The sequence below is a fragment of the Pavona decussata genome, unplaced genomic scaffold (genome assembly GCF_977016875.1).
Source record: "Pavona decussata unplaced genomic scaffold, jaPavDecu1.1 SCAFFOLD_438, whole genome shotgun sequence".
Classification (NCBI taxonomy): Eukaryota; Metazoa; Cnidaria; class Anthozoa; order Scleractinia; family Agariciidae; genus Pavona; species Pavona decussata.
The window spans coordinates 340001-356410 of record NW_028145793.1 but is presented as its reverse complement, the minus strand read 5'-3'; the positions used below and the strand labels follow the sequence as shown (position 1 = coordinate 356410).

Genomic DNA, 16410 nt, shown 5'->3' with positions numbered 1-16410 from the left:
GGCAGGTTGTTCTCCAGTTAGAATGGGCGTACAAAAATGGCGCATTCTTCAGATAATTTATATCTGGATTCACCGGGCACTCATTTTATCTCGCTTAATTATGCCGTCTCGCTTTTCATGCCACATGCCATTTCGTTCGATCGCCAGTTTTCAAGTTACAAAAGGCGAGAAAAAGTGGCGCGCTTTCCAGTTAATTTACATTTTAATTCGCCGCGTACTTATCTTATTTCACATAATTATGCCGTCTCCCAATTCATGTCACAGGCCATTTCGTTCGTAGCCTGTGAACAGGCTCCCAAGTGGGGTATAGGGCGAAGACAAAAATCGGGCATGGACGGAACGGGGAGGGGGGGGGGGGGGGAGGAGGAGAGAAAGAAAGGGAGGCAAAGCTGTCAACATGTACAATCGCCTATCTAACCAATCAGAGCGTGATACCAGAATCTGGTATCTCAATATGGCGGCATTCAAAGAATGTCCACCGGCTCTTTTCTTTCTTTCTCGCCCATATACCGCGCTCCGCTCCCCCGGCTAGCCAAGTTTTCTTTTCGCCCTATACCCCACTTGGGAACCATGCTATTTCGTTCGATCTTTTTGTTCATCAGTCAATGCAAAATATAAGACATACAGACAAAGGAAGCATCAGGCACTGTGAAATAATAAGACCAAGAGACAAAGGTGAGCATTAGAGTTCACTAGACATCCCAACCACAATAAATTATTGAAACTAAAATATTAAAGTCTTGCACAGTTTAATCGTGGTAAATATATAAAAACAACTGTGTGAGAATATCAAACAGAAGAAGGATCCTCGCAGTTAGTACGGAACTTTTAATAGCAGTTGCAAAAAGAAAGCGTGAAAAAAAAAATAATTCAGCCTTGAGAATAATACGAATGCTCTTGATGGATAGAGAAATATTTCATTAAGACAGATGCCTGAGTATGACAATAAAGACAATGAGAATTTGGTCTTTAGTCTTGCTTTTCAAAGATTTGTACTCGAACCGACTTCTCATTGTTCCTGGCTCAAACACAATGGGCTTTGGACACTCCCTCTCATATTACTGGCTGGGGTCAACACATCAACTCTCCCAACTTCACAAAGGAAACTGGGAAAAGTTAGAAGAAAGTGTGTGGTTAGTTTTCAAGCATGTTTGTATCAACTGCGGTCTTCTCCACACCATTCCAGGAATGGACGACACGGCGCGTTGAAAAGAACAATATTGATCTGACACATTGGTCTGGATTAACGCGGGATTAATGCGGGATAAAAAGCAAGTCAGTTTGTCAGACCTGTTATTCTACGCCTGCACTCGTAGGGAAGAAAGCTCCGTTTGTTGGAATCTGGTTTATAAACGGTAAGTCTCGTCTGAGCAGGTAACATGTTTCTCGTGCTTGATTTAGAGGTACTTCCAATAAAAAATGGTGTAAATTTGTTTTGCAGAGGTCAAAATGGGTTTCAAAGTGGCTATTGTGCTGGTGTTTCTTTTTGCCTTGACTGCAGCCAGGAACTTCCGCTTGCCGTTCAGAGGTATGTCTCTATTTGTTCAGAAACCAAATTTGTATTGAAAAACGTAAGGTACAAACCAGGCACGGAGCGTCAGTTGCAGATATCTAGACCGTCGATTCTGTCAGTGCATATGGAGTGTTTAATGGAATTAAACTAAGATCGAACGTAATGGCATGTGGCTTGAATTGGCGGGACGGCATAATTATGCGAAATAAGATAAATGCGCGGTGAATCAAAATGTAGATTAAATGAAAAGCGCGCCACCTTTTCCCGCCCATTCCAACTGGAGATAGAATGATATGGCATGTGGGATGAATTGCAGACGGCATAATTATGCGAGATAAACTAAGGCTCGGTGAATCAAAGTATAAATTAACTGAAGAGCGCGCCATTTTTGTGCGCCCATTCTAACTGGAAAATAACCTACCGAGGGTCTAAAAGGCCGGAAAAGCTATTTTATTTACTTATTTCATTTTCTTGCCAACTTTATCTAAGTCGAAAGTAGGTCAAAGTTACCTTGAATATTTTAGTTTCCATTGCAGCAGAATGCAAAGGCTATCAACAGTCACCGCTATTTTCATCGTAGTTCACCTTAATCTGGGACAGTTTTCGTTTCACTTAGTAATATATGATCGTGTGTTTTTTATGTTGGTATATGTTGGTCTTGCAAAATTGGCAATGGAAACGGGCGCGCTCTTCGGCTAAATTATTTATTGAATTCATTTAACACATATAGCAATTTTCATTTGTGGGTCGTAAGACCATAATCAATTTAATCACTCTGGCCGATCATGAGAGATTTAAACAGTAGTATGAACCAATCAGACATCAAAGTAAACATATAATTAAGGGGCTCCAAGCGCGGGAAAACGTGTGCGAAAGAAAAACGATTGGTTTTGAGTTTACTGCTCATTGGTTGAGAAAGTGGCACGAGTTTTCAGTAACCAGTCAGAGAGCGATGTAGAGTAAAACCATAATTACATTAGTGCATAAATCATGCTATTCCGAAAAGTCATCCTGTCTGGCAAAATATGTGTTACGAAGGTGCTACGGCTGTAACTGAAGAGGCAGAAACTATAAACTGAGTAAAATGACTTCCGCAGCGGACTTTGAGACAAATACACATCATATCTATCTCTTGTTTACAGCTCTAGATGTAGAGAATGATGGCCATTGTGGAGCTGATACTATGTGCCGCTTTTTTGACGGCCCTCAAGGCAGTTCGGTAGGCTGCTGCTGGAGCACTTGTGCAGGCCAACGGGTTTACAAAACCCACCTCTCCCACTTCGACAACAAATGCTCAGGTGGCAAGATATGCTGTGGATACTCGTCCTTTGGAAAATAAAGAGAAAGTGAAGGTGAATGTAGTCATAAACCTTTATGGCTTCAGACGGAATTGTGTTTGACTATTTGTATTCCAGAATTCGGTAAACAATTCTTTCTCGATGAATGTAAAACACTGATGAACAAAAATGAAGTCATAACGTGACATTGTTCAAATGTGACAAATGTTAGCACAATAAACTGAACACATTTTATTTGTTTGATGCTGCTTTAGTATATATATTAAAAATAAGACTATTTTTTTTGTAGTTTTAGCCTTGTCTGCCAAGGCTCTTCTCTCGCTCTATAGTCCCGTCCTGCTTTCAATGGAAGCTAAGTCGCCACGTTGATGGAATGTAATTCAAAATGCCAATTCTTTGTTTTTCTTTTTCAGTAGCGCTGGTGAGGAGCCACATTCAGCTGGTTTTGATGGTAGAAAAACGTTGCACTGTACGACGAAACGAGGAGCACTGAGCACTTGTGTGTCAATCTCAACACTGACGAGATTTTTATTAAACACCATGTAATGGAAATGCAGTTGTTGTCTCAAATGTTTTTAGTGGAAGTATTTTAATTTTAAGCAGTAACCTACGCCCAATTAATTAACCTACTTTCCAATCTTGTGTCCTAACGTTCGATCCAAACTGTATCTCGCTTCCCACTGGCTACACAACTGCGGCGGCTCGGCTTGTCATGTTAAATTGCCCTTATGACTCCTTCCTTATACACGAATCAATTCTTCAAGTTGAATTGAGATGTTTGCCTGTTTTTCAAACGTTGTTGCGACGCGGCAGGTTCTTCTGCGAATATCTATTACAAAAGCCTGAAAAGCCTATTCTGATTGAAATGTAAAGAAAAGCTAGCGTTTCCTTTGCTGTTTTGTTATGTTAAACTTTGGTAAATCAAACGAAAAATTCTTCTATCTTGTCCCCATACCTTTCTAATAAAAGTACTGGGGAGAAGTTATTAAAACATCAAGAAAATTCACCTTGGGTGATCATATCCTTAATTCTTATGACGTCAGGGCCGGGGTTGATTAAGCATTGATATTACAAGGATAAATTTGATGTTGATCACTGTTAGAGCTTAAAGGGTTAAAGCCCAAATGACATTGGACAATGTCGAAGTTTAGTTAATACTAACTTAACTGATTTGGTTCTTTGAAATACGTTTTTTTCACTGTTTAAAGAATACTCAGGTTAAATATCCCTCATTCCTCGTTCCCCTTTTATCGTTTGAAAGGTATTTCTTAACATACTAATTGATTGTTTCGAATGTTCTTTGTTAATGGATCTAAAGAGGTTCAGAGCTAGCAGTCTTCCGCAAAGTGGTCTCACTTCTCAAAACTGATGAACTAGACGAAAGCCACGGAAAGGATGACTCAAATATCACTTGAAGCTCGCGCGCCTCGAAATTTGCCGGGAAACAGTGTTTTCACCTAGCGCTTGTTAAGTAAATTGTTTTGTTCCTGGATAAACTGTAGGGAACAATGCCTTTTGTTGGAGTAAATGCAACTTGATTTACTGTCCGGCACGCGCGAAGGGTCTTACAAAAGATTAGATCCTAATTCATTCGAACTTCCTTGCTAGTTTACGTAAGTAAGAATATTTTTTTTTTTTTTTTTTTTTTTTTTTTTTTTTTTTAATAACCATTTATTTGCAAAAACACATTACTTACATTACGGGCTAAATACATCACTGGACAATACAGTATTCTACCAACAATACAGTGCTTACTGGTTACTTACACTTATCTACTAACAATACAAGACTCTAATTACAATTCAACACATATCAGACAGTAAAATGGCTTTCGCTCCTTACAATTACGGCTACTTACAATATATACTAACTTACGACTAAATTTAAACTACCTAATTACATCCAATCGTTACTTCACATTATGTACAGCAACATAGCTTACCGCCTACTTACTAATCTTCGTTATTAACTTATTGGATTTTAATTGATCATTTGGGACTGGAGGGCGTTCTTCAATGGGCTCCATTTCTTTTTAAAAGAATTTAGGGTATTATTATCTAAAGCGATTTGCTTTTCAATTTTCATGGAGTTCATGAGCAATTGTTTATATAGTTGCACCTTGGGTATGATGTTTCTCAGTTTACAGTTGTATATATAATGTCTAGCAATAAGAAGTGAGTGATGTAAAAGTAGATGTGAGACATCGTTAATTAAGCCTAAACAGAGAGTGGGAGAGAGAGAAATGTCTTTCAAATCTTGAAGGTGTTGGGATATCCATTCAAATAAACTTTTCCAGAATGCCTGAGTATGTTTGCAGTGCCAAAACAGGTGAACCAGAGTTTCAGTAGTTTCACCACAAAAGGAGCAGGTGTCGACTTGTTTTATACCTATCTTGCAGAGAAAGTCGTTTGTAGCAATTCGTCTATGAAGAAACTTAAACTGGAATACTCTAAGCTTTGTTTCTCTTGTACAGAGGAATGGTAAATAATAAGTTTTTTTCCAGTTAATGATCGAATCTTGAACTATACTCCCTTCAGAAAGCCATTTTTCTTCACTCCGCAATGGTGTGGAAGCCTTTTTTTGGACAAGGCGTCTATAAAATTCTTTGCAAATATTTGAATGAGACAGAAGAATCGCTATATCATTTGAAAGAGAGTTGTGTAAGACTGGTGAGCATGATTTCTTAAATTGTTTTAGCGCCGATATAACTTTAAAGTACTCAAGATAATTAGTTTTAATATTATATTTATCTATGAATGCATTATAGCTTAAGAAAGTCTGATCTTTGTTAAGTAGATCTTTAACTTCTGTTACCCCTGCCTTGAACCAGGCTTTGTAAAAGAAAGGTCGGTTCTCTATTCTGATTAGTGAGTTATGCCATAAAAACATAGAGTCAAAATCAAGGTTCTTCTCTCTGTAATTTAAATTGGTCCAGTGTTCGATAATTTCCCTCAAAAAAGGATCCTTTATGTTAAGCTGTAAAACGTCTTGCGGTTTAAGGTTACTTAAAAACACTGCTTTGCCTCCATGCTTCTGGAGGTAGTAATCAACGAAAAGCTTCCATTTCCCCTGATTATCATTATTTAAGTAACCTTGTATCCACTTCATTTTCAGAGATTCATTAAAACTTTGAACATCTATCATCTTGAGACCCCCTTTATCGTAGTCATTAATCATTTCCACTCTTTTGATTTTATCCCCTTTTTTATCCCAGAGAAAATCATAAAACAAAGAATTAATTTCTTTAAGTGCACCTTGATGCGTTGGGAGAGAGGATAGAACATGCACAATTTGCGATACTGCCAGAGATTTAATGATCGTAATTTTACCTAGAAGAGTCAACCTTCTTGCAGACCAGCTATTTAGGATGTTTTTTATTCTCTCGATTTTTTCGGAAAAATTATCGTAAAAAGCGTTTTTCTCTACAGTCGAAAACCAGACTCCCAAGGCGTAAACCTTTCTCTCAGCCCATGTTATAGGTTTGTTAGAGAGTAATACTGCATTTGAATTTTTCAATGATCCGATCCAGAGGGCTTCCGTTTTATCGTAGTTAACTTTCAAGCCGGATATCAAAGCAAATGCGTCAAGTAAGTATAGAGTTCTAGAAAAGGAGGATTGTGAGCCATCTAAAATCACTGTCGTATCATCTGCGTATTGCGAGAGTTTGCACTCAGTGCCCCGGATCGTGATTCCACGAATTTCATTATCCTTCCTTACTGTGCTACCCAATATTTCTGCACATAAAATAAACAAATAAGGGGAAAGAGGGCAGCCCTGTCTCACACCGCGACTTAACGTAAAGAAATCGGAGGACCATCCGTTGTTTTGGATACAACTGCTTATATCAGTGTAAAATAATTTTACCCATGCAATCAAGGATGTTCCAAAGTTATAGTATTTTAGAGTTTTCTCAATAAAGCTCCATTCTACACTATCGAAGGCCTTCTCGAAGTCGACAAATAATAGAAGGCCAGGGATTTGTTCTGTATCTGTGTAATTTATTATACTATCGAGAAGTCTGATGTTGTCTCCAATAAATCTGTTTTTTAAAAAGCCGGTCTGATCGTTGTTGATTATCTTTGGTAGGACTTTATTCTTACTTTACGTAAGTAAGAATATACTATTCGTCGGGAAAACGTGTCTGCAAGAGGCTTTTCATTTTGGCGTGAGCAATCGGGGAATCTTTCCGTAAAAACTCGTCCTCTTTGCCGGGCGACAAAACCAAATAGGAGGCAAACAAACAAGAGCTTTCTCATGCGATAAATTAGTTTCATTAGTCTGACACTTTGGAATGCGATAAATTAGTTTACTTTTAAAGGAGCAACAAAAAAAGGGGTCGCATCAGACAATGCGAAATATAAGACCAACAAACAAAGGAAGAATTAGAGTTATCAGACATTCCAACCACAATAAATTATTGAAAGAACGAGCATATTAGATTGAGTTAGAAAAATAAAAAAGTAACACACCAACGGACAATCCTCGACAGAAATAGGTCCTGGAGATCGTAAACCGCCAGTTCATGGTTCACACAAATTATTTTGTTCTTAATCTTCAAAAGTATTTTATGATCGGCAATAATCTCCCCGGTCCCTGTTACAATTTTGTTCCACAACGAAGACGGTTTTTCAGTAATGGTTTTTAACACACCCCACGTCAAGTACTATACTCCGGCTATTTGTGTTCTGTCATTAGCTGTCATTGTCAGGTGGTTGATGAATCGCGTTTACGGCAAACGGGAAACGCGAGATTTGCGTTTATGTTTTCTTGAAATAAAGAGTACAAATATCAGAATAGTGCAAACTGGCCTTTGATGCTGACGCAAAACTACTCGATTTGGCAGAGAAACTGAAAACAGCAAGCGGCAAATACAGGATAAACATGGTCACGTGGTCGTATCCCACGTTTGCCGTTTGCTGTAAACGTCATTCTTAACCTCTCTTACCAGTCTACCGTAAACGGCAGAAATGACCACGTGACCATGTTCATCCTACATTTGCCGCTCGCTGTTTTCAATTGCTCAGCGGTATTAAAAATTTAAATCAGTACTTTTGCGTAAGCATGAATTGAAAGGCCAGAATTATTTTGTACTTTTCTTAGGCATCGATGTTCTCATTTTTCAAGAAAACATAAATGCGATTCTCAGGTTTGCCGTTTGCCGTAAACGCGATTAATTTAGTCTCTAAAATATGGCTCAATTGATATTTAGATACAGGTATTCGAATATTTTCATCGTCGAAGACTGAATATTTCCAGCGGCTGTTTTGCACTTCATGTAAGGATCTTTTTCATTGACATAATTCGGTTTTTATCGCTTTTCTACCTCTTACCGATATCTTACCGGCCCGAAAATAACTAGTCTCCCTTGCAGCCGTTTTTAGTGTTGTCACGCAACGCTGGAAAGAGCGTTGCGTGACGAAAGTAAAAACGGCTGCGAGGTAGACTAGAAAATAACTCACTAAATAACTGGCCTGCGTGCAGTCCAACCTTGTTCCCAGGGTCTCTCATTTTCCCGCCCAAGGAGTGAAGAAAAGATGAGAGACCCTGGGAACGAGGCTGCGTGCCGGTCGTCTCCTAGTTCCTTTGTTGCACTCAACAATGGAACTAGGAGACGTCTGCACGTAGGTTAGAAAGTAACTGGTCTCATGTTCTTCAGGCGTTATTTTTTGTCCGTTATTACGCGTGATGCCCCGAGGGCAGCACGTGTCTTAAAATGGGCTCGATATCTTTGTCGTTTTTTTTCTTCATGGTAGCCTGAAATCTGCACCTTTCAATTATTAACTCGTTTCACATGTATAAAATTCTATTGCCCTGATAAATTTGTGGCGGCCATATTGTTAACATGTTGTGGACTCAAGTGCGCCGTTTTCAAACGAAAAATTAACCATTTTGAAGTGGTAGAGCGAAAGAATAACTTCTAAGAAGAACTCGACATTTAAAACGGTGGAAATTGGAGAGTTCCTGGCGAAGGAATCGAGCTTTGTTCAGCAGTTTTAGAACCACGATGTGAGACTGAAACGGAGCGAGTCATTGATAAGCTTACGTTATCGTTATCGTTCTAGAGCAACCTGAGTCATTTCGAAATTACTAGGGCATCTTTGTCCATTTCCCGAAAAACTTAGGTCTTATTTCCTTTCCGAAAATCTTAGCTGACCTCTTTTCGGTACCCGAAACGAGATATTTATCAATCCGAAACCACTAGGCCTTAAATTTCCCATATCACGAAAGTTCGAGGTGAAAATTCCCTTCAGAAAATTGTAGGGGATGAAGGGCCTTCCGAACAGATAATTTCCTGAAACGATCTGTTGGGTGCCCTGACACAAGGAAAACAACATAACGCGATCTTCCGACTTCGTGACTCAAACTGTCCAAACTATTCCATTATAATTAATTAGCCAAAGAAAGTTTTATCATTATATGCGAAGCATACAACTGGAATAAATGAATCAGCCTCAGCATCACGCGTAAATGCCAGTATAGGCATCTTGTTCAGGTGAGTAGAGGCAAGCGCGAGGCTTCGCGCTTGCCTCCGCTTGCCTAATAAACGCAAATAAATAACTAAATAAATAAATAAAAACCGTCTACGTCCACGTCATAGCGCGTGACTGCGAACAACGAACAAAAGAACTGCAATGTCATGTCGCTATCGCAATGTCTTAAATAAGAAAAGCAAAACTTTCCTTCATAAGTACATGGCCAAACCATTTTAAAGAAGGTACAGCACATCGGATCTAAAAAGATCTACGATCCAAAATGATAAAACAATAACAATAATCAAGGAACCGCAAACAAAAATGCTGCAAATACGTAGGATCTGTAAAAGATCTAATCATCCAAAAATATAAAAGACTCAAATTTCTGCAAGGGCGATCGGACTGCTGAACGCGCTGACGAGAGCCAACCAGCTCGAAACAGCTGTCCACGGTTGCCACATTCTGTTGATTCTCGGTTTCGTCTCTATCATGTCGCTGTCGTGTTAAGTTTCCTACGCAGTTCGATCAGCCTTACTTGCAGACATTTGAATCATTTCAAGACGAATGTCCACAAGCTCTTTCCTTTCTTTCTCGCCCATATACCGCGCTTTCCTCGTCGGGCTCGCCAATTTTTCTCTTCGCCCTATACCCCACATGGGAGCCTGGTAAAGGCTATTTCGTTCGATCTTTATTTTCATCAGAAAATGCAAAGTATAAGACATACAGACAATGGAAGCATCAGACACTGTGAAATAATAATAAGACCAAGAGACAAAAGAAGCTACAGATACCGTGAAATAATAACTGACTAAAAGACAAAAGAAGTATCAGATACCGTGAAATAATAAGACCAAGAGACAAAGGAAGCATCAGATACCGTGAAATAATAAGACCAAGAGACAAAGGAAGCATCAGATACCGTAAAATAATAAGACTAAGAGACAAAGGAAAACAAAAGCTAGGAGAAAGTGTGTGGTTAGTTTTCAAGCATGTTTGTATCAACTTCGGTCTTCTCCGCACCATTCCAGCATATTGAAAAGAAAAAAAAATTTGATCTGAGACATCGGTCTGGATTAATGCGGGATAAAGAGCAAGTTAGTTTGTCAGACCTGTTATTCTACGTCTGCACTCGTAGGGAAGAAAGCTCCGTTTGTTGGAATCTGGTTTATAAACGGTAAGTCTCGTCTAAGCAGGTAATATGTTTTTCGTGCTTGATCTAGAGGTACTTCCAATAATAAAAATGGTGTAAATTTGTTTTGCAGAGGTCAAAATGGGTTTCAAAGTGGCTATTGTGCTGGTGTGTCTTTTTGCCTTGACTGCAGCCAGGAACTTCCGCTTGCCGTTCAGAGGTATGTCTCCATTTGTTCAGAAACCAAATTGTATTTAAAAACGTTAGCTACAAACCAGGCACGGAGCGTCAGTTGCACATATCTAGACCGTCGGTTCTGTCAGTGCATATGGAGGATTTAATGGAATTAAACTAAGATCGAACGTAATGACATGTGGCATGAATTGGCGAGACGACATAATTATACGTAATAAGAAAAGAGCGGGTTAATCAAAATGTAGATTAAATGAAAAGCGCGCAACTTTTTCCCGCCCATTCCAACTGGAGATAGAAATGTGGGATGAATTGCGGATAGCATAATTATGCGAAATAAGATAAGTGCGCGGTGAATCAAAATGTAGATTAAATGAAAAGCGCGCAACCTTTTCCCGCCCATTCCAACTGGAGATGAAAATGTGGGATAAATTGCGCACGCCATAATTATGCGAGATAAATTGAGGCACGGTTAATCAAAATAAAATTAACTGAAGAGCGCGCCATTTTTGTACGCCCATTCTAACTGGAAAACAACCTTCGAAGGTCTACAAGGAAAAGCTTTTTTATTTATTTATTTTATTTTATTGCCAGCTTTATCTAAATCGAAAGTAGGTCAAAGTTACCTTGAACAGTTTTCGTTGAACTTAGTAACATATGATTGTGGTTTTTTTTATGTTTGTGTATGCTGGTCTTGCAAAAATTGGCCATGGAAACGCGCGCGCTCTACGGTTAAATTATTTATTGAATTAATTTCGCACATATAGCAATTATCATTTGTGGGTCGTAAAACCAAAATCAAATTTGTCACTCTGGCCGATCATGAGAGATGTAAACAGCACAATGAACCAATCAGATTTCGAAGCAAACATATAATTAACGGGCTCCAAGCGCGGGAAAACGCGTGCGAAAGAAAAACAATTGGTTTTGAGTTAACTGCTCATTGGTTGAGAAAGTGGAGCGACTTTTCAGTAACCAATCAGAACGTGATGTAAAGCAAAACCAAAGCAATTCCAATTAGTCTAAATCACTCCATTATATTTCGCATAATTAGATCAGTGCATTAGTCATGCTATTCCGAAAAGTCATCCTGTCTGGCAAAATATGTGTTACGAAGGTGCTGCGGCACTAGCTGATTGGGCAGAAACTATATACTGAGAAAAATGACTTCCACAGCTGACTTTGATACAATACACATAATCTCTTGTTTACAGCTCGAGATGAAGAGAATTATAACAGTTGTACTCATTGCCTCAATGTTCACAACGATTTTGGCTCTGCGGAAGGCTGCTGCTGGAAGACTTGTCCAGACCAAGATTATGGCATGACCCACCTCTCCGGGTTCGACGACAAATGTTCAGGTGGCAAGAAATGCTGTGGTTATATGGACGTTTAAGGAAAATAAAGAGAAGTGAAGGTGAATATAGTAAGAAACCTTTATGGCTTTGACGGAACTGTGTTTGACTATTTGTATCCCAGAATTCAGTAAATAATTCTTTCTCGATGAATGTAAAACACTGACGAAGTCATAACGTGACATTGTTCAAATGTGACAAACATTAATGATTAACTGAATACATTTTATTAGTTTAATGCTGCTTTAGTATATATTAAAAATAAGACATATTTTTTATGGAGTTTTAGCTGAGCGGTGTCGTTGTCTGCCAAGGCTCTTCTCTCGCTCTATAGTCCCGTCTTGCTTTCAATGGTAGCTAAGTCGCTACGTTGATGGAATGTAATTTAAAATGCCAATTCTTTGTTCATCTTTTTCAGTAGGGCTGGTGAAGGGCCACTTTCAGCTGGTTTTTAATGCAAGCCAAAACGTCGCACTGTACGACGAAAAGTAGAGCACTGAGCACTTGTGTGTCAATCTCAGCACTGACGAAATTTTTATTAAACACCATGTAATGGAAATGCAGTTGTTGTCTCAAATGATTTTAGTGGAAGTATTTTCATTTTAAGCAGTAACCTACGCCCAGTTTACCGACTTTCCAATCTTGTGTCCTAGCGTTCGACCCAAACTGTATCTCGCTTCCCACTGGCTACACAACTGCGGCGACTCGGCTTGTCACGTTATATTGCTCTTTTGACTCCTTCCTTATATACACGAATCAATTCTTTGAATTGAGATGTTTGCCTGTTTTTCAAACGTTATTGCGACGCCGCAGGTTCTTCTGCGAATATCTATTACAAAAGCCTGAAAAGCCTATTCTGATTGAAATGTAAAGAAAAGCTAGCTTTTCCTTTGCTGTTTTGTTATGTCAAACTTTGGTAAATCAAACGAAAAATTCTTCTATCTTGTCCCCATACCTTTCTTATAAAAGTACTGGGGAGAATTTATTAAAACATCAAGAAACTTCACCTTGGGTGGTCATATCCTTAATTCTTATGACGTCAGGGCAAGGGTTGATTAAGCATTGATATTGCAAGGATAAATTTTGGTGTTTGATTACTGTTAGAGCTCAAAGGGTTAAAGCCCAAATGACATTGGACAAAGTCGAAGTCAAGTTAATACTAACTTAACTGATTTGGTTCTTTGAAATACGTTTTTTCCATTGTTTAAAGAATACCCAGGTTAAATATCCCTCATTCACCGTTCCCCTTTTATCGTTTGAAAGGTATTTCTTAACATACTAATTGATCGTTTTCAATGTTCTTTGTTAATGGATCTAAAGACGTTCAGAGCTAGCAGTCTTCCGCCAAGTGGTCTCACCTCTCAAAACTGATGAACTAGACGAAAGCCATGGAAAGGATAACTGAAATATTACTTGAACCTCCCGCGCCTCGAAATTTGCCGGGAAACAGTGTTTTCACCTGTTAAGTAAATTGTTTTGTTCCTTTATAAACTGTATGGAACAATGCCTTTTGTTGGAGTAAATGCAACTTGATTTACTGTTTCGGCAAGGGCGGAGAGTCTTACAAAAGATAAGATCCTAATTCATTCGAACTTTCTCGCTAGTTTACGTTAGTAAGAATTCACTATTCAGGGGAAAAACGTGTCTACAAGAGGCTTTTCATTTTGGCGTGAGCAATCGGGGAATCTTCCCGTAAAAATTCGTTCTCTTTGCCGGGCGACAAAACCAAATAGGAGGCAAACAAATGAGAACTTTCTCATGCGATAAATTAGTTTCATTAGTCTGACGCTTTGGAATGCGATAAATTAAGTATTGTCTTAGAATTAAAGAACTTGCTCCTTAGAAAAAAGGTTGCCCGAAATCGGAAAAACTGCCCAAAAGCTGCCGAGCATCTTGTGTACAGTCCCCAGTTTTTTTCCGTACGGAATGGAGTGGTGTTCAAGTTAAGAAAGAGAATAAAAAATTTACCGTCGTGTGTTCAAGTTCTCCACAAAATTAAATTTGTTCATTTGGTAATGTATTTATACACCGCACGTATCACATAGCGGTCTACAATTCTTCTGCATGTGAGGTGAGTTCTTTTGGGGGGAGCGTTGCGTGACAGCCCCAAAAACGGCTGCGAGGAAGACCAGTCGAGATCGGACGTCAGCATGTAAAAGTGTCACTGGCGGACGTTATACAGAGACGGCAAATCAGCAAATGTACCAACTTAAAACATAGCGCGCGCGCATCCTAATCTAATTTCTATTGGCGTCATCATGGTATATTTCTCAACATACAAAGGGAAAGGTAAAATATAGTTCTCGAAGACGAGTGTTCAGTGCCAATATGTAGAAATTAGTCCAGACGTTTCGGGCTTAGCCCTTCATCAGTGGAAAAAGATTTACGTTAAAAAGCTGGCTTGCGCTATGAAGTCAGATTTAAAGTTGTAACGTGCGCGCGCGATGTGCGCGTGACGACCTAAAGATATCGGAAGTCGGAGTTCATTCCGCGCGGCTGACTGGTGCTTAGTCTGAAAATAAGGCGCATCTCCTGACGCTTTCGTTGCTTGTTTCCGTCGCAGAGCATAATTCCACGGACTTTTGCGTCCTGGATAGTGTGGCCATTTGTATTAAAATGCTCTGCGACGGGAAAGCCCGGCAGGTTCTTCTCAATGCTGCGTAGGTGTTCACCGAAGCGTGCGGCCAGTTTCGCCGATGTAAATAGCAGGGCAACGGCGGCAAGAGATACCATACACTAAGCCGGGTGTTCGACAGTTGAAAGCTTCTTTGATGACAAACGAGCTTATGGGACCCTGCAGCGTGGTGTCAGGAGAAATATGGTCACAGGTACGGCAGCGGGCGTGCGTGCATGGAGAAGTTCCCACATGAGGATCAGGTTGGCTTAGGGGCACCCAACAGATCGTTTCGGTAAATTATCTGTTCAGAAGGCCCTTCATCCCCTACAATTTTCTGAAGGGAATTTTCCCTTCGAACTTTCGTGATATGGGAAATTGAAAGCCTATTGTTTTCGGATTGACAAAAATGTAGTTTTGGGTAACGAAAAAAGGTCAGCTAAGATTTTCGGAAAGGAAATAAGACCTGAGGTTTTCGGGAAATGGACAAAAATGCCCTTGTAGTTTCGAAAAAACTCAAGTTCCCCTAGAATAACCGAACAGATAAAAATATTATAGCGCAGCCTAAAATGGACCTACAGACCTTAAAGGCACTCTAGATAGCCTAAAATAGCGTTTCAAAGGATATGAGAGAAAACTGTCGTTGGGTGCCCGTGTTGGCTGTTAGCGGTTGTATGCACTAAAATGTCGCGGATGTTACGATCACGGCGATAGGCAACCAGCGGCGGCTGAGGAAATATTTCACTAGTTTCAGGGTCGCCAGATAAAATGCTGAAATTGCGCAGCAGGATTCTCTTGATTCTTTCGTTTAAAGGGTGGTAGGTAAGAACCAAGGGAATTCTGCTTGGCTCTCTACTTGCGGAGTCTTGATGGTGGATGACCTCAGTACGGTTGACCCGCTGGATCGTGTCAAGATCACGCTGTAGAGAGGCGGCACAATACCCTCTTTGAACGAAAAAAGTGATCATCTCCTTGCCCCTCTCCAGAAAATCAGAGTCGTCAGAACACAGACGCCGAAGTCGTAAAAGTTGACTGCGGGGGAGACCTTCTTTGCAGTGCCGAGGATGTGAAGATTGATGATGAAGGTAGCTGTGTGTGTCAGTGACCTTGTAGTGTACGGAAGTGCTGATGTGATCATTGGTAATGCGTAAAGTCATGTCCAGGAAAGAGAGTTCAGTGTCAGAAATTGTGTGCGTAAATTGAAGAGCTGCCGGGATGAAAGTTTCATACGAAGCTGATGTAATTCTCAAGTTCCAGGCGACTACAGCATGCAACCCCAAGGACGTCATCGATGTACCGCTTGTGGAGTTGAGGTACAAAACCAGTGTATTGGCTAGCGATTAGTTCCTCAATATATCCCACGAAGAGGCACGCATAGTTAGGGCCCATCTTGCTGCCCATGGCGACTCCTCCCATTTGCTTGTAAAAATCGCCATTGAAAGTGAAGGCATTGAGGGTCAGCACAAGTTCTGCAAGACGGGTTAGGGTAGAAGTAGGTGGCTCAAGAACGGAACGCTTGTCAAGGAAGTAGACTAAAGCTTCAAGCCCGCTGTTGTTCGGGATTACGGTATACAGAGATTTGATGTCCATGCTGTATAGGAAGCGTTCGCCGGAGATGTTGTCATCAAAGCGGAAATCATTAAAGATATTGAGCGCGTGGTTGGTATCCTTTATGTAGGTGTTGAGGTTGCGGACGATGGGACACATGATCCGATCTAAGTACGCGGCACTCAAGAAGCTAGACTTGCTCTCGGTTACGCCTCGAGCAACTCTTACGCTTCTCTCGTGCTCTCCAAACTTCCCGCGTGCATCCATAACACGATGTACGCACGCTAA

General features: G+C 40.1%; 2 protein-coding genes and 2 long non-coding RNA genes across 6 annotated transcripts in view; 2 read left to right on the top strand and 2 right to left on the bottom strand.

Annotated features, from left to right (window-relative positions):
• The window catches only part of LOC146450610 (uncharacterized), a 109498-nt gene that overhangs the window by 3823 nt on the left and 89265 nt on the right, over positions 1–16410 (bottom strand). The window lies entirely within an intron of this gene.
• On the top strand, positions 403–3367 carry LOC146450617 (uncharacterized). The gene is made up of 4 exons (XR_014860269.1): positions 403–1355; positions 1442–1528; positions 2656–2865; positions 3225–3367. It is a non-coding gene; the product is annotated as an uncharacterized LOC146450617 (long non-coding RNA).
• LOC146450615 (uncharacterized) overlaps positions 10254–16410 on the top strand; it is a 14314-nt gene continuing 8157 nt past the window's right edge. Inside the window, exons 1-4 of one of the 3 annotated variants that reach the window (XR_014860261.1) lie at positions 10255–10458; positions 10547–10633; positions 11820–12022; positions 12382–12523. This is a non-coding gene — a long non-coding RNA (uncharacterized LOC146450615). Of the gene's footprint in view, positions 10459–10546; positions 10634–11819; positions 12023–12378; positions 12524–16410 lie in introns of those variants that run through there. The other 2 variants (XR_014860259.1, XR_014860260.1) reach the window with 2 other exon arrangements.
• On the bottom strand, positions 15192–15990 carry LOC146450616 (uncharacterized). Its single transcript, XM_085100215.1, is given in 2 exon segments — positions 15192–15785; positions 15787–15990. Coding segments are annotated over 2 exon segments (798 nt in total).